This window comes from Cupressus sempervirens, chromosome 4, assembly GCF_028749045.1.
Source record: "Cupressus sempervirens isolate cs-2001-9-10 chromosome 4, ASM2874904v1, whole genome shotgun sequence".
NCBI classification, from domain to species: Eukaryota; Viridiplantae; Streptophyta; class Pinopsida; order Cupressales; family Cupressaceae; genus Cupressus; species Cupressus sempervirens.
Window position 1 is genome coordinate 904,126,523 of NC_143121.1, and position 24,350 is coordinate 904,150,872.

Sequence of the window (24,350 nt, forward strand, 5' to 3'; positions counted from 1 at the left end):
GATTGAGATGATTAGAAGTGTCAGATTGGTTGGATCATCATACTGGTGTTGTCATTGGTTGCAACAAGATGCTTTGCAGATCATAGATCAGTTATTCTGGTGGAAAAATTGATTTGTTAGATAGAGCTGTAAACTCTTAAATTGTATTTAATTTAGGTCCATTTCTAGGGATTAAGGCTTAATTGGAATTTAATTCTCCTATGTTGGCCTCTCTAGAAGTTTGTGTCCTAGATTAGTTTAAAAGGAAGCCTTTCTTTCTCATTTTCACATCCATTTTCCATGATCAAGCATCCGCCTTCCATTGAATTTTACCATAAGTGCAATCAAGTGATCAAGCAAGCAAGGAGAAGGAAAGCATTCAAGTATCCGAGCATTCAAGCATTCAATTCATCTTCGTTGACAATGGTGTTTGTTAACTTCCATCCCATTATCACCATCTCGATAACAGTTGGTTTCGTTCCAGTGCCCATAATCAGCAACATCAAGTTAGTGACTAGGGTGTTGGCTGACTTCTTCGTTAGCTTGTCATGCTTCTGAATTAGTGTATTTATACTGAATACTTTGGTAATGGCCACCTTTAATTGTGGCATGGTTTGCAAAAGGTTGGATACTAGTACTAATAAGGTGTCTTGCAACATTTGTCTTATAGTAGTTTTCTTTGACTTCAACTGTAGTGGAGTACTAGTAGCATCATTGAGGCTCTTCTCTCCTCCGTCATCACCTAGTCAATGTCACCCTTTGCTTCTCAAATTCTTTCCTTCTCTGTACGAGGGTCAGTATATATTGCTTTCTTAGTTTGGAGTCCGGTGATCATCAATACTTCCTCGTTTGACTCCTTTATGTTTGGCATATTTATTCCCTTTTGTTTTGGGAAGTCAATGCCCTCATGGTTCCCTAGACCACATCACTTGCACATAAAACTCCTGTTGTTTTGTTTATTGTAATAGTATCATGCAAAGTGACTGCACTTGTTACACTTTCAACACTGTATGATAGGATGACCTCTGGGGTCGTACTATATTTGATTTCGTAGTTGATTTCCATAGCCATTTGACAATACTTTTTGGATTTTTAATGGGATGAACTCTCCCTATGTAGAGAGTACTTGTGTTCTTTTAGTCTTGAAATTATATGGAGACTCCTTGATTGAATGGCCCATCACCTGGCAAGTCTCGCAAAAAATCCTTTTAGGACAATTACCTTTTATGCACCCTTCATTTTTTCACTTTGTACACCATAGTTCATTATTCTCTTTATTGGTCCCTTTCTTAGCTTTCAGTTTTTTCATCATTCTCATCATGTCTCACCGTAGGGCCTAGACTGTTGTTGATTCATCAGTGCTACTAGGCCCGGTGCTATCATCATGATGTGTTTTCCTCTTACCTTAGGAGGATGTCTTGTTTTTAGTCTCGATGTTCTATCACTTGATTATAGGCATTGACATATGAAGGTGGAGGTACCACTTTCGTCTTATTGCGTATGGGGGAAATCTACCCCTTAATGAACCACATCTTCAACTTGTGGTTGATTGTCTAACTTTCCCAATAACTCTTTGAGCTTATAATTGTAAGCCTATACACTCTCATTCATCCCTTGTTTGGTATTATAAATTTTGCGGACAATCTCATTGTTGTCTTTAAGCAATTTAAACTTGGCATCAAACCCCCTCCTGGGTGTGTCCCACAAGGCTATGGATGAAGCATCCAATTATGTGAATTGGTCGATGGTTGTACCCTATAGCATTGTTAGAAATGCTCACAGCCTTTCTACCCTAATAGTCTCGCATGCCTTCCAATGCCTCTTAGTGTAACATTTTGGTCCTGCCATTCGAGTAATCAAGTGGGTTGAAGTCCCAATAGTTATTTGACAAAATAACTGAAGTGTTTGGACAATCAACAAGATCAATTGTTCAAGCGAATCTGCCTAATTAAAGTCCCAATAGTTATTCACAAAATAACTGAAGCGTTTGGACAATCCACCCTGGCCAAGGATTTCAAAATTTGAGTCATTAAACCCGATCTCCACCACTCAGCTTGCCAATCCTTTTATATTTTTAATTAGGTTTCGACTCTATGATATCATAGTTTATACATTTGTCCATTTCATATCATTTTAGCCTTCCTGGCTATTCTGAATGATTTTCTAGTTTTGATTGCAATATCTGGATATGCAAAAATAAATCTCTTTCAACATATACATTTTAGTTTCAACAGTTTTTGACGATCCACATTCAGACTTGTTAGAGTAGTTACCATCTTTCTTGCTCGCTTGCTCCCTTGTGTATTAGACCTAGGTGGACTGTTTCGACTACTACATTTTGGTGTTTTCCCCGCTCTCTCAATCACGTGCCCATTCTCTACATGTTCACCTCCAACATCCCCAACACCTTGGATACTTTCAGACTTTGATTCCTACTTGTAATCCCTTTGTTTGAGGGTCTTTGGTCTAGATCCTCTAATGATGAGTTCTTTTAAGATGGATAGGTTCTCAATTGCATGCAAATATGTTTGTTAGATCAAGATTTCCTTCGCACTCCTTGTTTGGTATCATCTAGTATGGGTGATTGTCTTGTTGGGTCGACAATCTATGTTTCATCAACTTGCTCTTGTAATCTTCTTTGTTTTGTAACATTTAAAGGTCATTTGATCACTTGGTCTTGTCCTCCTTGTGGCCTCTTCTGACCTTTATTGGGATTGAAGGTCATGAATCAGGCAATGTGTAACGTTCCCGTTATAAAATAAATAATAAATTAAACTTTGTAACGGGCTGATTGATTTAATTTATCTTGGACCCATTTTTTTTTGTTTTCATAATTTGTGTCGTGGTCGGCTATCTTTGTACACCCTCGAAAAGTTTCCCGACGGGTATTTAAGCATGGCTTGTAGGTAGTCTGTAGGTATGCTTTGGATTATATTTCTCTGTATTGCGGATTCCTATTGGAGTTTGGGATTGTTCGCCATTTCGAAAGTGAAAGATCTTCCCTATTTGGCTCATGCGGTTTCGATGGGATTCAACCCTCACCCTATTTTGTCTGTGTACTTGGCTCAGATTTGAAAATCAGAACATCTCTTGTATGTGGAATATTATTATTGTTTGGCACAGGTGTGTATCTATTTGGTATCTGGTTACCTGCAAGTTATTTGTGTTAAATATATTGCATTTGCATTACATATTGCGTCATCGAACTACTCTGCATTTTCTCCTTCTCGTACTATATCTCCGTGCATCACATCAACCATCTTTGTGCTCTTCATATTGCATTGGTGTTAATTAGGTATCTCTAGCATATGCAATCAAAGACAACATCCTCTGCCGGCCATTGCTTGGCACCCTCGTTTGGACGGCTTACACACTCACGTACGGCCACATCATCTTGCAATCACTTCTCCGTACGGCCTCTATTCACTTATTGTACTGCACCCAAGCCTCCTTTCACACGAATTACCTTGCTCACCATACTGCCATTCTCTGCACCATACGGCATCTTAATACTGCTTCCGTACGGCCTCTTCACATTACTACCATACGGCTCCCTACTAGTTCGTACGACCATGTTATCCTACCCACCGTATGCCTTGGGAAGTCCGTACGGACAACTCATACTCCCTCCTACACACCGTACGGTCTGTCATTTGCTACCGTATGGCCCTTTCAACTCCTGTTGTATGGCTCTCTCAGACTCCTGGTTGCAAACCGTACATTATCAGAGCCAACTAGTTCCTCGCTTGTGCGTTGGGTACATTACACAATGTTGACCCAATTTCTTTCGAAGCAAGGACATCAAATGTTTATTTCCATACCTAGTAAATTACATACATAATATAATAATACAAATGGGTGTGTACACCAAATATAGGAGTAAAATATATCTTTATTCTCTCATGCATTCATTACAGAGAAGAATACTAGAGATGGTTGGGTAAAGATTGTAGTTCATTCAACTATACACGACTTCCTTCCTTGGTGGTACACAACATATCTAAAGGACACAACGGTTGCCAAGAGGAGCACAACTGTCAACCAAGTGACACATACAATTACCTGAGAGTGACATTAATGAACAATTGGTAATTTGATAACAATTAATACATTGACGAATAACCAATATTATCAAACACAACAATAGGCATTGTATGCCGACTACAACAATTCAAATGTTGAAGCCTCAATGGGTATATGCCTCGGCTAATCCCTTTAACACCCAAGCCCTCCTAATGACTCTTTAAATACCACATATCGATTTTCTTTTGCGAACCCCTTTAAAATCTCAATTTCTTTATCCAAATGGTTGGTTAATTGCTTAGACATATCTTTGTTGTTTGGTGGTGCAATTATTGTGCCCTTTGTTTGCTTAATTTTAGTGTTACATACAAAATTATTATGTTCAGGTATATCCCCTTACACATATATTCATGCTTCTAATGGTGGGTTTCACTATTCTTAACGTGTTCAGCGGCAGCCCCTTTGGTGTGCTCTAGATCTTCTTTCTTACTCACAAGATCTTTATCTTTTCTAGCAGCAACCTTCTTGGTGTGCTTTATTTTGGTTTCCATAACCTTCGCATCTTTTAAATTATCTTCCCTTGTAATTCCCTTTCTTATTTTACCTTGGAATATAAATATCAAGGTTGTAAAAGTAGTTAATTTAATTATTTAATATAATCCCTCAAAAGTAAATCATAAGGGTGATTATTAATTAACTTAATAAAGTGACTCATATGTCAACTTTCAATGAAGTGATTCATATGTCAACATTCCAGTAAAATTTAATAAGGTCACTTTATTATTATTTGTCTAAGTTGAAAGTAAATTAAAAGAGAGGAAATCAAAAGACAAAATAAAAGGAAAATCAAGAGGCAAAGCAAAGGGAAAGCCAAGAGTCTCTGCATTGGTCTATAAAAGAACAATCAGAGTTTTATTCAAGATATGTTTGATTTTGTTATTTTCTCTTGGAGAGCTTGAGAGAATCTGGCTTTTAGTTCAGAAGCTTGAGAATGAAAACCCTTGGGATTCCTCTTGAATTGGACAAAAACCCAATTCAGGTTGGGGGTATTGTCAGGTATCTCACTATGCATTTATGGAGTACTTCAAATACTCTGCAAATTTATATCATCAGATATTATATTGATAAATATTATATTGGATGGCCAGTTTTTTTGATATTTTAATGGAGGAATTGATTTTGCTATGAGCATTCAAAATAAGTAAAGTTCCTACAGAGACAAAATTGCAAAGACAGTAGTTTTAATAGTAGGATCAACATTGGAAGATGAAAGATAAAATTGAACTGGAGAAATAAGAAGGTGTGCCTCACAAGAACTTTCTGTTATAAAAAGAATCAACAAACAACTTATCATATTTTATTGAAATGTTTTCTCTTTAACTTCTGTGATATTCTTGCTGTGAACGGAGCCTTGGTGAGAATTAAGCTTCTTCTTGTAACTTTAATGATTTGAAACATAGTTTGCAAACTCTCCAAGTACTCTCCGGATCACTTAGTACTCTCTACTTGTTTTGCTGGGCAAGTTTTCACAACTTTTAACTCTCACAATTTTATAGAAAGAAAACCATGGGTAAAAATGTGAAGGCAAGTAAAATGCTGGTTAAAATGCTTTTTAAAAAAATATTTTTAGTTTTGCTATGAATCCACTCATTTTCTCTTTCAACATTATTTGATTTAATTCATTTTGTAATTGAATTTTACACAAAAATATGTCTTTAAGATATTTTAGTACTTTATAATTTGCCGAGTTTATGCTGAGCTTTTGTTGAGTTGAAAATTTTGGGCTTGCCATGTACTCTCCGAGTCAGAATTTGCGAGCTATAATTTGATGAATACTCTTTCTTCAGTCAAGACACTTTGGGAGTGTGAATTAATGCCTGGAAATCAAAGGTCCTTAGCATTTAACTTGAGGTCATGAATATCTGGATTCTGTACAGTAACATGAGACTTCCATGAAAGATTTTCTGGCTTCTATATATGGTCTCATTTGCCCTTTGGAAATGGGCATAATTTTTAGCATCTGTTCAACAGTATCAATGAAGGTGTGAAGATGTATATGAGGACCTTGTCATAATTTTGAAAACTGGGCCAGTACCTTTGGATTTTAAGGAGATGCTATCTATCCATGATATTGTGGATGGATACTTTGGCATGATATTGGGACCCATTGTGCAGTGGTGAATTCTTATTTGTTCAGGCACAGAACTTGGATTCTACTTTGAAAGTAATTTCTTCATGACAATAATACCCATCTGTAGTCATGGAAATCAGGTATAGTTTATGTTGGTCGCTGGTTCAAAACTCCCATAGTCTTGGCTGCTCAAATGTACCTGGGAATTTGAATTGAGAGGCTGAGAGACATCAGTAGGTACTCATTTTGGGGCTGAAGAAAAGAAAGATTTTGTGCATATTCCAGATATCTATTGCTTTAGTTCCATTCAAATATCGAGAGTTGTGTATCAAGTTGATTTGACTGCTGTTGTTAATACCCATCGTCTGTTTCATATACATAGAACATTTCTATTGTTTCTGAATGCTGAAAGATCATAGGTTGTTATATGAATAAGTTAACACCTTCATCAGGAATTCAGAATTGGTTGTTTGTGACTCTTAAAGGACAGATTGCTTGCTTATCTCTGTTTAGCTCTGTGAATTAATAGTACTGTCAGTAGCAATTGAATATCTTTTGATACACATTTTTCGTTAATGAACTAGTGCTAAAGTAATCAAGTAATCATGTCCAAAGATAGTGCAGAAATTAGTTTCAGATTAATGGACTTTCTGTAGCATTTCAAACTTATGCATATGGATTTTCAAACCTATAGCAGTAGAGACTATATTATTCCTCCACACAATCTGAAACTTAGTATTCAAAATCAAACCATCATATTAAATTGCTCGGTGCTGTAACTTGTAAAAGAAATCAGAAACTTGTCACTGTTAGGCATGTCAACTGTTGTACATAAAGCCAATTAATTATACTTGAAAGAAGGCACAAGATTTTTTAGTGCACAACCCTACCTCTTGTGGACTTGTTTCAATATTCTCTCTTACATGTTCAATTCCATTTTATATTTTCCCAGATATCTCTTAGCTTCTTTTTATCTTCTTTTGCCATGTTTTTTTTCATTTGTTATTTCAATAATCTTTTTATTCAACACTTACAGATTTTTCTTGTCCTTTTATTGGTCATATCTCTTTGGAGATCCCTTTAGGATCCCCCCCTCCAAATGCAATCTCCTAGGTGCCAATCCCTTTTCACAAGGCTAGGACCTAGAGGTTTCTGCTGTAATGTCCCCGTTTTTGGCAGGTCTACGCAATTGGAGTTAGCTCATCATAGCGACCCTTGTGAGCTGACAGGGTGTTTTTGGGGTCCCAGTTATAGATTTACTATTTTTAGTAGGTCTATCTTTTGGCAGTGCACTGGGTGGCTTCGGCAGTTGGTTGTCACCTGCAGTAAATAAAGTTAATAATTTCTTGAGCTCTTATTTATTCATGAGTTATTAAGTTGCATTATTATAATAATGTTTATATTATTATAATAATGACATTAAGTGATATTTCTAAAAAGTGTGTTGGAAAGTTTCTAGTGTTGAGTTCTTTTGGGAAACTTCCACAATTTCTAAAGTGGAGTTTTTTAGGAAACTTTGGCCAATGAAAGATTATAAATGAGAGCTCATTTCGTTGGGAAAAGCACGCTTGAAAAATATATTTGTTTTTTGTGCCTTTTTGGCTTTTTCTGATCTCTGACTTGTGAGCCCTTGCTAAAGTATAAGGGTCTCGTCTGAGAAGTTCTTGGCAATTGTGCTGAAGTATACAATTGGCCAACATTCTCCTACTGTATTCCTATAGCTAAGGAGAATAATTTTGAATATTATATTTTCTTTGCTTGAATTTCCTGGCTGAGGGTTTGAAGAAGTCTGAGAATCAACATTGGCAATTGTGTTGAGGCAAGCAATTGTCGTAATTCTCCAACTGTGTTCACTGTGGCTACGGAGATAGGTATTTTGAATGAAATTGATTTTAACGTGTGCATTTGGAAATTGATTGGAGGTACTGTGACTGTCGTTTTTTACTACTTGGGCTGCGTCTGAGATTTTATCAGCTAGACATCAAGCTGAAAGTTGGTTTGCTGCTAGACTTGGGATTTGACAGGGAAAAATAATGCAGATTGGCAATCTGCATTGTCACATGTCCTGTCTATGCAACCAGCATTCTGCATTGCAGCTGAGCGTCATTCTTTTCCTGGCCACATTCTGCATTGGAGGCCATTCGAATTAATATCAGACCGTTTGACAGTGTCCTTGGCTTGCGTTGAGGATATTAGGGAAGATGCTGTGTTAAGGATTCAACTCTGATATATATTCCATGCTATTCTTTCAACTGGCAATTGCAAGGACTGTGCTATGGATAAAATCAAGTTCACTGTTGTTGTTGATTACTGAGAACTTGGTTCTTGTTATGTTTTCAGATACTGTTTTCCTTACTTAAATAAAATTATATGTAATCTGAAGCTGAATTGTTAGATTCAACATTTGCCATGTACTTCTGATAATAACTGAAAATTAAATAAAACAAAGACACACAGTAATATTGTTCATTGACATTGGCAATTCTGTCGGAAGCATACTTAGAGTTTTTACATCTGCTGCCAAACATAATGTTTTTTCTTGTTTATCTCCTTCTTTTCTCTTGTCACCGTAAGTGACATAATATTGATTTGGTCTCTCCTTCACTGTTTCACCAGGGTCGTGACAATAGAATCAAAATGTTAGAAGAACTGAGTGCTAATCAAAGGTTTGAGCCTATGTTACTTTTATCTCTCAATTTGGGGAGGTTTATTCTCTGTTTTCTTGAAGGGGGATTATTCTCTTTCAGGTGATATCTATGCACATGGGTACCTCATCGAGCTTCTTTTGTTAAGATCCATCTTTTCATACTCACGACCTCCTCCCTCTCACTGAGTCTATATATACTTACTCTCTTTAGCTGATGTTACACATTCTATGTAGTTTCAGGCGTTTCAGTTCTCCTAATGTTATTTTGCTTTTGGAATATTTGTATTTCTCCTGTGGTATGCTAACTAAATACTGCTATTTGATTTAGATCATTTGTTTTGCAGTTTTATTGTTTCTATTTCCTTCCCTAGGTCTTGGGTTATTATCTATTTTAAATTTTTACAGAGTTAAACATTTGTTCTAATGTGTCGAGATTTTGAACCTTCTTTCCTTGCACAGATCAATTTACAAAATGCCCACACTTCAGTTACTAACCATTTTAAAAGTTTTTATAATATAGAAAGAAGCATAGAAAGTCATAAGTTCCTATTTGAGTCTGAATCAAAGAGTGAATTGAATTTCAGTGTCTGATGTAACTCATCTCAGAACATAATGAAGGGGATTGGTAACCTATTCGCATTACTAATAGTTATACATCTAATGCTACTTAAGAAATTTCTTTTCCATTTGTGAGTTATATTTCAAAATTTATTTCCATTTCTCATATTCTTTTTCAAAATACTTTCCAGATCAGGTATTGCAGCAAAAAAGCTAGAAGAAGCAGGATATCAAAACCTTGCCTATATTACTTCAGGCCTCCAATCGGTGGAACCAGGTAGGAAAAAGCTTTATTATCTAACATGGGTGAACTTTTGGCATATGGCTTAAGTTTCAAACATTGGATGCACATTTAAGAAGAATTTAAATTGGTGCTGACGTCATCTTTTCTGCAGGTACATTTGAGAAGGAAGGAATAAAGGAACTGCAAGATGCAGGCAAAGCAGGTCTAGTTACAATACAGGGGAAGATATCGGCTGTTCTAGGCACTGTTCTTATTCGTAAGTATTGGCCAATCAAAATGGCTATAAATCTTTTTTTCTTTATTTGAGGAGCATCATGCAACATATAGTCTCTTTAATACATAAGAGCAATCCTACACAAAATTCAAATAAATGTGATGTTGGTGTCAACTGTAATTAGGATCACAGTAGATATTTTGTTGACTTTAATAACAATGTAGGCTCAATATGGGTCATCTTTGGTTGAGGTATTTCCTTTTTCCAAAGCATTTCCATTTGTATCCAAGGTCTATATGCTTCTATCTTGTTTTTCCTTAATAGAAACTGTTATATCTTCACAAATTTTTTCTGAGGTCCTGCACTTTGTTGCTAATTTTAACAATTTTATTCTTATGAATTGGAATTTCTTCATCTTCTTTGCAAATTTCACCTTCACTTTTGCACATTGTATCTTTATACTTTTTTCCTTCTTTTTCAAACTTTAAAATTTAATGAAGTAATTTTTTTTACGAAATAGGAACTGGACAAAACATTTACAATTAATCTGAGAGGAGAGGCGTATAAATATGAAAATTATATAGTTTTTAACATGAAATGAATGAACAGATAATAACAACAAAACTATTTTGAATAAAAGCCAACTTACAAATCTCAAAACAAATTGTGTGATAAACACAAAGATAGGTTACAATATAAATATAAAGTCAAGCCTTCGGATGAGATAATATCAAAACATACATATCAAGAGATAGTTTGATAGCATAACAGTACTTGTGAAATTGAACTATGGAACCTTCATCCCAAGTACCCAATAAATAGGGGTAGCAATACCGAAACCAGCAAATAGCAGTCAAGAACCTTGTGTTAAAACTATTCATATGTGATGTCCAAATCCCTATTCAAATCCAATGCCTAGATTGTTGCTGGGGATTTTGCACCCCGCCAACACATAATAAGATCCATGAAGGTGTATCCTACTCTCTTGAAAAAGGATACTCAATTTGATATTAGGACTGATCTAGGGAGAAATCTGCAAGGTTCCTAATTTCAGGTCTTGACTGTGCGCGGATAGACTCAGTAAATAAAATGTGATTTGCTGGATTCACAAGGGGGCTTACATGGTTATACTTGGACTGTGGAGGAAATTCAATCTCATTATGGATGGCTCTACCTAATCTAACTTGATTTCTTTAGAAGAAATAGCAAAAGGGATAGGTTTAGAGAGACTAAGCTAAAGATTCCTAAAGACAATGGCAATCATAGGTAATGCTTTAGATGAATGGATCCCCCCAAACTAACTTTTTCGAGTTGCAATGCTGTTACTGGCCTAATGCAGATAGCAACTCGATCTTGTCGAGTGTTCCTAACTTGCTACTATTTTGGATTCTTACAGTGCTATCAGAGCCACAAGACTTGCCAACCTCGTGGGTAACCATTGGAATTTCAGGCTGGATAAAATAGAAAAATGTTTGACTAGGCATGAATAGGGAGCCCTATAATTTTAAACACATCTGACTTGAACAGACAGGACCTTCAGACCAAATTGATATTGAGGACAATTATACGGTTGATGAGGAGCTAACCCTTGAGTCAAGCATATAGGTTGAACAGGTACAGGTCACTCAAATGGCCCGAGAGGTTGATGAGCAAGAACAAGAAGTGAGGGAAACCTTGCGTGCTATAAGAGATCAACAAAATAATATAGCTAACGCACTTCAGTAGCTTATAGGTACTATGCAACAGCTAGCCTCGATACCCAGGAGAGCTTCGAGTCATCATAGTGGAGGTGGTAGTGTGGTAGGATTACCCCGAGCTTCTAGGGCCCCCACACGTAGCACTACCAAACCCTTGATGCCCGTTTCGTTGAGAATAATGTCAAGGAAGAGGTAGCCCAACCTGCGGCAACATGCTTACTTCCGGATAATGTTATGGCTATGTACGATGAGTGGGATTTGTTCCTTGATCCGGTAAAATAGAATTTGACCTTTATTCAATACATGAATAAAAAAAGGGAGTCAGAGAGGACACATTAGGATAGGAGGCCTAGGGCACAAAATAGGGACTTGAAGCATGCCATGAACAAATTATCCCTCCCCATTTTTGATGGCAGTAGTAAGATGTCTGCTAGAGCTTGGATTCACAAGTTAGACACCTACCTAACACTTAAACTCATGTTGGAAACATAAGCTATTAATTTGGCACAATGCATTTAGAGGGAGCAGCATATGATTGGTGGCATCATGAGCTAGTCACCCAAGATCATGGTCTCATTATAGCTTACGCGACTTTCAGCTTTAAGATGAGTACTCATATTGACAGGAGGGACATTGAGGTCTACGACAGGGATTTGGCGCAGTTGCAACAGGGTCGATCTTTAGATGACTTCATTGATCAGTTTCAACGGGTTTCTGTTATGGTTCCAGATATGTCAGAAAAGTGAAAGGTAATGCTGTTCATAAAGGGTTTACAGGATGGATTTAGGGGTTTGGTCAAGGTTCTTAAACCAGACACCTTGGATGATGCTATTAAAGTCGCACATGATCTGGAATTGCCTTCTTCTATACTACAGCTACCTAAGAAACCTTATAAGGGGTCCACTTCGATCCAAAAGAACAAGAATCTAAATAAGACTTCCCCTCCAAGGTTGGACTTTGAGACACGAAATGAGTTGAGGAGGAAGAAGCTATGCTTCACTCGAGAGTCGTGGACACCAGATCACAGGTGCCTTGGAAAGGGTAAAATACATTATGTCGAGGTACTTTTGGAAGAGGAAGATGAGTAGCAGGAGGCAACGATGAGGAAGGAAGTGAGGAGCAACCCCTTAAGGAGAGGATGAAGGAATCCACTCCTCCAAGAGTCCCCTATTATAGCTTCCCTTTCTAGTGATCTCACTGGTCACCCCTTTTGTTTGAAGGGCGTAGTTAGAGGGCAGAATATTGTGTGCCTCTTGGATATAGGTGCATCACATAATTTCATAAGCACACGTTGGGTATCAAAGAGAAGGTTACAGGCTGATGATATACTAGAGTTTGAAGTTAAGGTATCAAGGGGTGATAGATTAAGATGCACAAGGAAAGTGCCAGGGTTGACTCGGCCTCTGCTTAAAAAGATGACGAAACAGTGAGAACTGCATCACAATCAATGACATCCAAATGAACTTGAGGCTCAAGCTCCGGCGGTGGCAACTGTGCTCTCTGTGAGACTGCGATGGTAACGATATTTGCTTGTGACACTTGCTCCGTTGGTACAACTGGAATCACCTCCGCTACAACTGTTGGCAATATCTCGGCGACTGTCCGCGGAACATTTGTCTCTGTCTGTGGGACCATCTCCGTCACTACCCGTGGGACAACTTCTGCCACTGTCGAAGGGGTCATCATGACCGGGGCATGGCGCTGGCCAAACGGGGGAATGACTGATGTGCAAGTAGTCAAGTGCGCCGAAGTTAACAGCTGAGGAGGGGTAAAGAATGTGGACCCACTACCTGCTGCCTCACCGCCAACTTCCACCGAAGTGCTCTCCTCCTCTTTCACGGACTCAGCCTTGTCATTTTCCGAAGTGTCCTCCCGTCTGCTATCTGTATCTCTGGAAGTGTCCAGTCCTCAGAGTACTCTCTTCTGGTCCGCTGCTGTTCCACCATCCAAATGGCACCAATAGAATATGGGAGGCTCCCCGTCTGCAAACTAGCACCTCAGAGGAGCCTCAAAATCATCCAGTGGTATCTGGCTAGCTACAGCCTCCAGGAACAACCCAATGGCATGGTGCGGCATAAAAAATGTTCGATGCTGAAGCGTCATGAATTCCTCCATCTTGTCGGCAAGTACTGAGGCCCAATCATATACCACTCCCTGCATGATACCATTCATAAACACAACCTGCGGCAATGCTATATCTGAAGCTCGAGTAGCACCTGTCAACTTGCTCTTGATGACGTCTATGATGCACCGCAAGTGACCCTCTTGAATAAAGTCTCTACGAAGCCCTCTGCACTTTGACCCCTGAACCGCTGCATCCCTTTCCACGGTTGTAAGATCTTGGCACACTAGATCCATCCAATGCTCCTTTCGTTCCCGTGAGAGTTTATGGTTCTTGATTTCCACTTTCCTCCCTTCGGGGCCAGGGATGCCGAAAGCCCTATTGAAATCCCTAGGTTTAAAGGACACCGTCATCTGCTGCTACTTGTACATGAATGTACTTGTTCTGCACCGTGGGCTATATTTCTTTATCATGGTGCGCAATACTGACTCGAACAATCGGATGGAGAAAATGGGAAGCTGGATGGCCCAATGTACCTGTGCCCACATCAGAATCTGCTTAATCTGGTCCACTTCGAGGGTCTCCTGCCACCACCTCTAGCATTCGCTCCCACTAAGACTCTCGAACTGGACGGTGAGATAAGTGAGTTCCTCCTTGGTCTTCTGCTTCTTGCTACTAGAAGTCGAGTGACCTGCAACTCGAATCCCCGATGCCAAAACTCTTGAATTCTTTTCCATATTAGCCGCTTGCTGACTCTTCCACGACTTCCGTTTGCCTACTGATTCCATGCAAAAAAAATGGCATCTTCTTCCTTATGTAGTCGCTCCTTGCTCCCGCGGTAGACAAATGAAGTGCCGACTAAACTACCTTCTGCGGAAAATTGTTGGCATAGTCCCCTCCGTGGGCGAGAAAAACTAGCTTATCAAATTTATTGGCATGACAAAGAGTCGTTTGCTGGGCCACCTCAAAATGAGAAATATAAATCACCCATTCAATTGTCAGAAATTGTATGGTGCAGGTGATGTTGGAACAATGGAGGAGTCCCAAAGAGCGCCAGATGTGTGACAGAGCGACGGATGCATGAACTGTCCGCTCAGTCGAAAAAGACCTTCTCTTTCCCTTCAAACCGATGTATTGAACTGTTCTGTTGCAAAGCCCTCTACTTCCGAATCCCATGCAATATTAATTCTAACCAGATCTCGAATACATTACAGAAGCCTTTATCCTTCAATGGCCTCCCATTCGCAGGCCGGTGCTTCCTACAGCCCTTCACCAGTCCCTACGCTTTCATTCATTACTCGCCGCTTTAGGGAGCGAATCCATCACAAAAAACCTTTCTTGGGAATCTTAAATGTCGCCAAATTCTTCTTACAGTGTGTTATTACATCTTCACCGCTCAAAGTCACGCCTTCGTGAGGACCCACTGCCGCATTTATCTTTTCACCGTATTTCTCGTCCGGCACAGCAAACACCACTGCCTGAGCAACAGCCGGATGCGATAACAAAACTGCGTCTACTTCCACGGGAGAGATTTTCTCGTCTCTGCGATTGATGAGCTCCTTGATTCCGCCGAATGAAAGCTCACGCTTGCGCAAGAGAAAGATCCGATGGCGCCAAACAAACTCACGTAGTTCCTCCTACAATCTTCATAAGCATACAACACTTAGCCGGTTTTGTTTTCCTTTTTGGCGGAGAGCATAAAAAATCATCAATAACGCAAGTGCGCTGGATTTGTTTTCTTTTTTGCCCGTGGGACTCTTTTTTTAACCCGCGGACAGACTCTGCCCACGGGGCTTTTTTTCCACCCACGAACAGACTCTGCCCGCGAGACTTCTTTTTTAACCCGCGGACAGACTTTGCCCGTGCGGCTTTTTTCACCCGTGGACAGACTCTGCCCGTGGGACTTTTTTTTCACCCATGGACAGACTCTACCCGTGGGATTTATTTTTTCTTTTCATTTTTTCAATTTTTTTTTTTTTTGAACACAGATCACCTCAAATTGGAGTTGGAGCAGAAGCCTCACGGTTGTTTACCGCTGATGACGACCGAGAACTCATGTCAGCATTGGGCAACGGTGACAGCGACGAGATTTTCCGAGCCGGTATATTTTCAATTTGGATCCATTAACCGACTGAGACACCTCTTGTCCGTCCAACGTCAATAGTTTGATTGCTCCATTGTCGCCAACCTCCCGGATCTGGTATGGTCCAACCCACCAAACCTTGAACTTCCCTGGTTTTATTTGATTGCGACCATCGTACTTCAACACTAACTGTCCTGGCTGGAACCTGCTACGTTTTAGATGCTTATCATGCCAGACCTTGCGTCTGGTCTGTGCCACTTCCGTCGCCCATTGTACCAGCAATCGCTTCTCCTCCAACTTATTCAGATTGTTTAACCACTCTTCTAAGCTTCCGTCGTCATCTAGCTTGTTTTCCAACACTATTCGCAGACTCGGGATCATGAATTCCGCTGGGACTACCGCTTCCTGTCCAAACATTAACTGGAATGGCGTGTGCCTTGTTGTCACCTTGTACGTCGTGCAGTAAGCCCACAGGGTGGCGGGTAAGTTTTCCTCCCAGTCAGCACCTTCAACCATGCAAGATTTGTAGATGATGGATACTAAGATTTTATTGGTAGCCTCGGCCTGTCCGTTTGCTCTTGGATAGTATGGACTTGACATTGAATGATAAATCTTGAACTGGGTAGTGAGCAAGCGGATGACATAATTAACAAAATGTCCTCCCCTATCACTTGTTAATTGCAACGGAATTCCATACCTGGTAATGATCTGTTCATAAATAAACTTCGCAATGTTGACGGCCGAGTTATCTGGTAATGCACGTGCCTCCGCCCATTTGGTCAGGTACTCTGTTGCAACAATGATGTACCGGCACCGTCGAGTCTTGCTCACCCTCAGTGGTCCAATAAAATCTAATCCCCACCGCTCAAAAAGTTCCTGCACATGGGAGGGGTTAAGTGGCATGAAATCTCTCTTCAGCGGCTTCTCGGCTCGTTGGCAAGTGTCACATCTGACGACCCATTCCCGCGCGTCATTGTACACCGTCGGCCACCAGAGACCTGCGAGCAATATCTTCCGCGCAGTAGTGTCAGGTCCCATGTGTCTGCCCGCGGGACCCTCATGTGCTTCTTTTAACACCTGCGGTACCTCTTCTTCTAACACACACCTCTGAAGAATATGATCCGGCCCCATTTTATACAATAATCCATTGATCAATTGAAAGGTATGGCTCCTGATTATCAACTTGCGCTTTTCACTTGGTAGCATCTCAGTGGGAAATTGTCCTGTTGACAGGTACTCGCCGATACTCCTGTACCATTTCAGCAGTACCCCAATTTGAAACAGCTGCGCGTCAGGGAAGTCGTCATTCACACCCTCCACTGGTTCCCCTGTTTTGATCCGCGACAGGTGGTCGGCGCTGACATGTTTCTTTCTTGGTCGGACAATGATCTTGAAAGTAAATTCCTGCAACAGGAGTAGCCATCTGCTGATCCTCCCTTGTATGATAGGTTTATTAATCATGTACAACAGGGCCTGGTGATCAATATAGAACACAAATGGCGTAGTGAGAAAATAATGACGAAATTTTTGCATAGCATAGACCATTCCCAACGCTTCTCTTTCAGTCGTGCTGTAGTTCTGCTCGGCCTTTGATAACAACCGGATGGCAAAGTATATCGGGTGATCCAGTCCGTGGTTACCAGTCTGTGCCAGGGTCGCGCCGATCGCATAGTTAGAGACATCCACATGAACATGAAACTCTTTATTCCAGTCCGGATATGCCAAGATGGGTGCCGTAGCCATTCGTACCTTCAGCCCTTCAAATGCCTCATCCTGGTCTTTGCCCCATCTAAATGTTTCTTCCTTGCAGGTTAACCTGTCTAGTGGGTATGACACCTTGGCAAATTTTTTAATAAATCTCCTATAATAACCTATATGCTCGAGAAAAGACTTTAACTCCTTCGCATTAGTGGAGGGCTGCATTTCAAGAATGACTCACCTTGTCGGGGTCCGTCTTTAACCCTTCCTTACAGACAATGTGTCTGAGCAGTCTTTCGTGCGGAAACATGAATTTGCACTTCTTGGGGTTCAACGCCAGCCGCGCTCTGCGACATCTCTCCATACATTCACCAAGTGCTGCCAGGTGTCCGTCCTTGGTGCTAAATATTGACCAATCGTCCAGGAAGGCTTTGAAGTTTCCCACGGACATCCTGTCGAAGATATGCAATACAATCCATTGGAATGTGGCCGGCGCGTTACACAACCCAAATGGCATCCAGTTGTACGCGTAGACCCCATCTTCGACGACAAACATTGTCTTCAACTTATCCTCCTCCGCTATAGAGATTTGATTGTATCCGGAGAACTTGTCCATAAAGGAGTAAATTTCATGTCCTGCAACCTCCTCCAGAATGCTGTCTGTGAATGGAATTGGAAAAGGATCCTTGATCGTGACTGCATTCAGGCATCTGAAATCGACGCATATCCGGATTTGAGTAGTATCCTTCTTCAATGAGATGACTATCGGCGACACCCATTCGCTGGTCTGCACCTTGAAGATAATGCCAGCTTCTAGCATCCGGTGGATTTCCTCTGTAACCCGTGCCGCATAGTTCTTGTTCATCCTGTAGGGTCACTTCCGTACAAGTACAGCTCCTTCCATCAGTAGGATGCGATGCACACATAATTCCGGCAGTACTCCCTTGAGGTCCTTGTATGTCCATGCAAACACATCCTTGTATTCCAGAAATATCTTGAATGTCGTGGCTTTCAATACTGGATCCCAGTTATCTCCGACTAGTATGTTCTTCGGCTCTGCTTCGTCCCCCAAATTCATTGTTTGCAGTGTAGCTTCATTATACTTGATTGTCTCCCCTTTACTGAATGCATGGGCGGGTGTAACATCCAACGGTGCCTCCCCCTCCTTTACTTCAGTAAACTCCTTCGGATATTCGTTCCCTCTCGGGCCTTCCTCAATCGACAGAACATTGTAATTGTGAAATAATTCATAGTCCTCCATTTGCCAGTGGTAGAGACTGTTGACCAATTCCAAGTCGTCATCTGTTGATCCCCCATCCAATCGCAGGACTCCCTCCTGATCCGGTTCCATCCATTGTCTGCCTTCATCCTCCTCTTCCTCTGAATCTGATGACAGGGCCTCTTCCCCTACCATTTGGGTATGCAGATCAATCACAAATTGGCGGCCTTTACTTTCCAGTGATAAAGTGTTCTTCCAGTCGTGTCGGGCTTCTTGCTTCGATAAGCCACCCGCGGCCTAGGATGGCGTCGTATCCTTTTCTCTTCAATGGAATCACCACGAAATCCATCAAGAACAATCGAGTTCCAATTGTTACCGGTTGTGCCATGAGAATACCCAGTGGTTTAATACCATGTTGATTGGCTATCAGCAGCTAAAATCTCGGAGGCCACAATGTCGGTTGTCCAAGCTTCCTCCAGGTTTCTTCCGGCAATACATTTACACCGAACCCTCCGTCAACTATTGTGTCCGTGAGAACATGTCCAAGGATCCCCATCTCGACCACTGCAGGGTGTCGTCCAGATGTCAGCGCCAACAACATCTGATCTTCTCCGCCTTCAGCAATCTCCTTTTCCTTCCCTCGACTTGGTGACTTTTCCTTCCCTCGACTTGGTTCTTTCGGTGACTTGGGGACTGGCTTAATATTTGATAGAGTAGATTGGAGTTAAGGAGTTAAGGCATGGTGAGAAGCAAATCATTTATCCTTATTGGTACCTCCGTCTACAAAATTTGTTGTACTATGTTTTGTTTCACGGAATTCCTCGTTGAAGTGCCGGCAGTGTCCTAAGGTGTTGCCACTTGGGATACTTTTTCAACCTCCGCTCGTGCTTCCGCAAATTTCCTCTTTTCTTCGGCGGGGTCCGGGTGTTTTTTTGCTTGTTTCTACGTAATTGCCAAAACCTCTTCCTTATCCGTTCCGACAGTGATCAAGTTCACTCCGGATTTTGGACACTTTGAGTCGTCATGATCGCCGGGTCCACACCACTGGCACAATAGTTGAGGTGTATTCGTCATTGGACACTCCCGCGCAAAATGCCCCCACAAGTTACATGCGCGGCACTGAACAATCGGCCGTCCATTTGCATCATATTAGATCCGGCTTCTGCTCGTATTGTTATTGTTATTGTTGTTGTTGTTTTGTCCGCGCCGATTATTCCTGTATCCTCCGGATGTAGCACCGGTGGTATTCGTGTTTCCGCTACTACTCGACGGGGAAGCCTCCTGCGTAAGAAGCACCTGTGGAGATCCTCTTGTCTTCATGTTAAAGGGGCACTCCTTTGTCGAATAGCCCATGATTTTACAAATGTCACAGAATTGATTCTTTGGACAGGATCCTTTAGTATGACCGTCGGTCTTGCACTTTGTGCATCACAGCTCACTGCTTTTTGGTTCCTTTTGCATGGTTTTAAACTCCATCATGCGGATCATGTCCTTCTGCAGGGCGCGGACCTTCTTACTACTGCCTTCGTCGTCGCTACTATCTTCATCGGATGGCTTGTCGTCATCAGAATCAGATGAACTAGTCTTCTTCTTCTTTGTCTTGTGCTCACTTTCAAGATTCAATGCTCTGTTACAGGCTTCCGTGTATGACGACGGCAACACAATTTTCATTTTCTTCCGTAGGTTAGGGCGTAGACCTTCCACGAACCACCTTTTCTGAAGTCCATCCGTCGGCTTATTCTCCATTTTGTTTATCAGATCTTTTAATTTCCTGGCGTAAACGCGGACAGTTTCGTTCTTTCCTTGCTTGGTATTGAAGATCTCTGCTAAAATTTCATTATCGTCCCGCAACAGTTGAAATTCAGCTAGAAACTCTTTTTTAATGTTATTCCAACTGTCTAGCTTCTGCGGATCTGTACTAGTAAACCAGTCAATTGCCACACCTCGTAGGGTTGCCGAAAATTGCCGCATCCAATCGTCTTCATCAGTTATCCCATTTGCCCTGTAGATCGTTTCACATGTTTTGCAATGTCGAATGGGATTGTTTCTCTTCTGGTCCTGCCATCACGATTGGTTCCTGTCAACAGGCGTTGCTCGGTCCTGTAACACTGGCGCTATTTACTCCCACAACAGTGGTCTGCACTCCCACACTGGCCGACTGGTCTCCCACATCGGCGGTCTGCACTCCCACATCGGCGGGCTGCACTCCCACACCGGCGATCTCAACAGCTGCGAACCTTGGTGAAGAAAAAGGATCTTGTGAAGTTGTCTCCCGCAGAAGTGTATCCCAGACGAAGAGTTCACTCCACGCTCTTGCTCCATCGGCACTCCGAGCCGTGCAAGTCAATGCTCTTCCATCTGGAATCTCTTGCCTCGGCAAGCACAAATTCAAAAACTCCTCCCGTGCTTCTTCCACCAATTCCACCCGCTGCCGAGTTTCCTCATAATTCTTCGGCGCTCCAGTTTCCGTCGGCAATCTTCTGAAATCTCCTTCGGCGCTCGGCGTGTTGTGCCAGAATTAAATTTTCTTGCGCAGTACGGATTCCATCTTTTCCCTTGGCCTTATTTCGATCCTTGTTAAGCTGATTTGGCATTAATCTTCTTTCCTCCCACCTTCCAGATTCATAAGGCAACGGCGCCAAATGTTTACCATACAGGTAAAATAAATGAACACATACAAACAATGGAACATGAACAGTAGAATTCTTTAGATTATTCGCATATGCCAGAACATTACATTATGCTTAATAAGATGAAATAGTGGAAGATGACATACAATGATCCCAGAAGGGATATAAATACTATCCGCCGAACCTTCCCGAAAGAGTCCGTCGGCCACAAACATTATGTCCGCTACAAATTATTTACCCGTTGGCTACAAAAACACCGACGACAATCCAGTCGGCTGACAATTTTTATGTTGTTGATTTGATGGGTTAGATGCCATGTTGGGAAGGTAGTGGTTACAGACTATTGCCAGGTATATAGTTGATCGTGGGAAGATGCAACTAGAATTCTCGCAAGAGGGTCGGCAGGTGATTCTTAAGGCTATGCCAGAGGATAAACCCAGAGTGATTTTAGCTCATGGGATGGAGGCTATTATGAGGCATGATGACATTGAGTGGGCGGCACATTGTTTCATCTCCTCTAATGATACTTTATGCTCAGGACAATAGTTTCACGGTGACATTCAACCTGTGCTTGATAAGCACAAGAGGGTTTTTGAGGACATACCTTCGAGCATTCCCCTAGATAGAGGGTTCGAGCATATCATCGAGCTACAGGAGGGCGCCAAGCCCGTCATTACTACCCCGTATCGTCATCTGAGGCACAATAAAGAGGAAATAGAAAGGATGATTAAGAAATTCTTAGACGTGGGACATATCAAACCCAACTCCAGCCCTTTTCCCTCTTCGATAGTTTTGGTTAAGATGAAGGATAGTACTCTTTGCATGTGTATTAATTATAGTGCTCTCAACAAGAGGACCATTAAGAATAGGTATCCTATTCCCCACATTGATGAGTTATTAGATGAGCTACATGGGGCAGTCTATTTCTTGAAGATAGCTCTTTGATTTGGATACCATCAAATATGTGTTCGTGAGGAGGACGTGCATAAGACAACTTTCAGATGCCACTATTGACACTATGAGTTTTTGGTAATTTCATTTGGGCTCACTAATGCGCCTGTTACATTTCAGTCATGCATGAACCATATCTTTAAAAAGTAGTTGCTGTTAGCCGACTGGACGGTCTGGCGGTGTTTTGTATTCTGTAGCCGACGGTCCGGCGGTGTTTTTGTATCTTGTAGCTGACGGTCCGGCGGTGTTTCTGTATTCTATAGTCGACGGTCCGGCGGTGTTTCTGTATTCTGTAGCCGATGGTCCGGCGGTGTTTTTATATTCTGTAGCTGACGTCGTCGGTAAATAGTTTGTAGCGGATAGAATATTTGTGGCCGATGGACTCCTTCAGGAAGGTTCGGCGGTAGTATTTATATCTCGTCTGGGATCATTGTAAAGCATCAATCATCTACTATTGCGAATAATAATATAAGTTTTGTTGTTCATGTTCTAGTCACTCTGTTGATGTATTTTGTTTGTTAATTTGTCTCAAATATTTTGTTAGTCGTCAGGAGACGACTTTTCTTTTTGGGGGGGATGGTGTTAGCCGACTGGACGGTCCGGCAGTGTTTTGTATTCTGTAGCCGACGGTCCGGCGGTGTTTTTGTATCCTGTAGCCGATGGTCCGGCGGTGTTTCTGTATTCTGTAGTCGATGGTCCGGCGGTGTTTCTGTATTTTGTAGCCGACGGTCCGGCGGTGTTTTTGTATTCTGTAGCCGACGTCGTCGGTAAATAGTTTGTAGCAGATAGAATATTTGTGGCTGACGGACTCCTTCAAGAAGGTTCGGCGGTAGTATTTATATCCCGTCTGGGATCATTGTAAAGCATCAATCATCTGCTATTGCGAATAATAATATAAGTTTTGTTGTTCATGTTCTATTGTCTGTATGTGTTCATTTTCTTTACCTGTACGGTAAACAGTTGCGCAAGAGCGTGTTGGCATTCTTTGATGATAACCTAGTTTTTAACAAGACTTGGGAGGAGCATTTGCAACACTTAGATGAGGTACTTAGCATTATGGTGAGCATTCATTGTTTGCAAAAGAATCGAAGTGTGAATTCGGAGTGACTGAGATTCTTTACCTTGGACACGTGATTGGTGCAGATGGAGTTAAGGTACACCAAGAAAAGATCCAAGCAATCCTAGATTGGCTGCCTCTGAGGAATGTATTAGATTTGAGAGGCTTCCTCGGTCTTTGTTCTTATTACAGGAGGTTCGTTAGAGGCTTCTCTCAGACAACAACTCCCCTCACCGATCTCACATGGAAAAGGGCATTCAGGTGGACGAATGATGCAAAGGTAGTCTTTGATAGGCTCAAGAAGGTGATGAGCACATGTCCAGTTCTGGTATTTCTCGACTTCTCTCGCCCCTTTGTCTAAGAGTGCGATGCTTCAAGAAACGGAATTAGCACAGTTCGGATGCAGGATAGGCATCCAATAGCTTATGAGAGCAGGAAGCTCAAGGATAGTGTGAGGTTTGTACTCCACCTATGACAAGGAGATGCTAGACATTATGCACGCCTTAACCAAGTTTAGACAGTACTTGGTGGGTGGAAACTTCACGGTTAAGATGGATCACAACAGCTTGCGATATTTCTTAGAACAGAAGGATTTGAATGAAGATAGCAAAAGTGGGTTAGCAAGATTCATGCCTATGATTTTGACATCAAGTATATCAAGGGTAAGAACAATATAGTTGCTGATGCACTTTCCAGGAGACCTCCGGTAGTAGAGTGTTGTGCCATTTTAGAGATATCAGCAGATTGGAAGTCTCAGTTATTGGTTGAGTATTCTAAAAATACTGAAGCTTGTCAAATCATGGATGGGCAACTCCAGGATAGCAGGTACAAGGTAATCAATGATATGATTTTTTATAAGGATAAGATCTACCTTGTGCTTGAGTCTAAGCTCAAAGTAAGAATTATGAATGCCCTTCATAATGCATCGTCGACTAGACACCTAGGTATTTTCAAAACCTATAGACAGGTCAAAGAAAGGTTTTCATGGAAGGGCCTCAAGGATGATGACCTTCAGCATGTCAGAGAGTGCCAGATTTGTCAGCAGAACAAGTTGGAGCATGAGTTTCCTGCCAGATTATTATAGCCTCTTCCTATTCCAGCATAGAAATGGGAGGGTATCTCTATGGACTTTATTACAAGGTTGTCAAGAGTTCAGG

General features: G+C 41.3%; 1 protein-coding gene across 1 annotated transcript in view; it reads left to right on the top strand.

The window, feature by feature from the left end:
- Window positions 1-24,350, top strand: part of LOC149564305 (Rhodanese/Cell cycle control phosphatase superfamily protein) — a 228,981-nt gene that overhangs the window by 181,371 nt on the left and 23,260 nt on the right. The window contains exons 4-5 of the mRNA XM_089827364.1: window positions 9,530-9,615; window positions 9,734-9,838. Coding sequence (XP_089683490.1) covers window positions 9,530-9,615; window positions 9,734-9,838 — 191 coding nt within the window. The remainder of the gene's footprint in view (window positions 1-9,529; window positions 9,616-9,733; window positions 9,839-24,350) is intronic.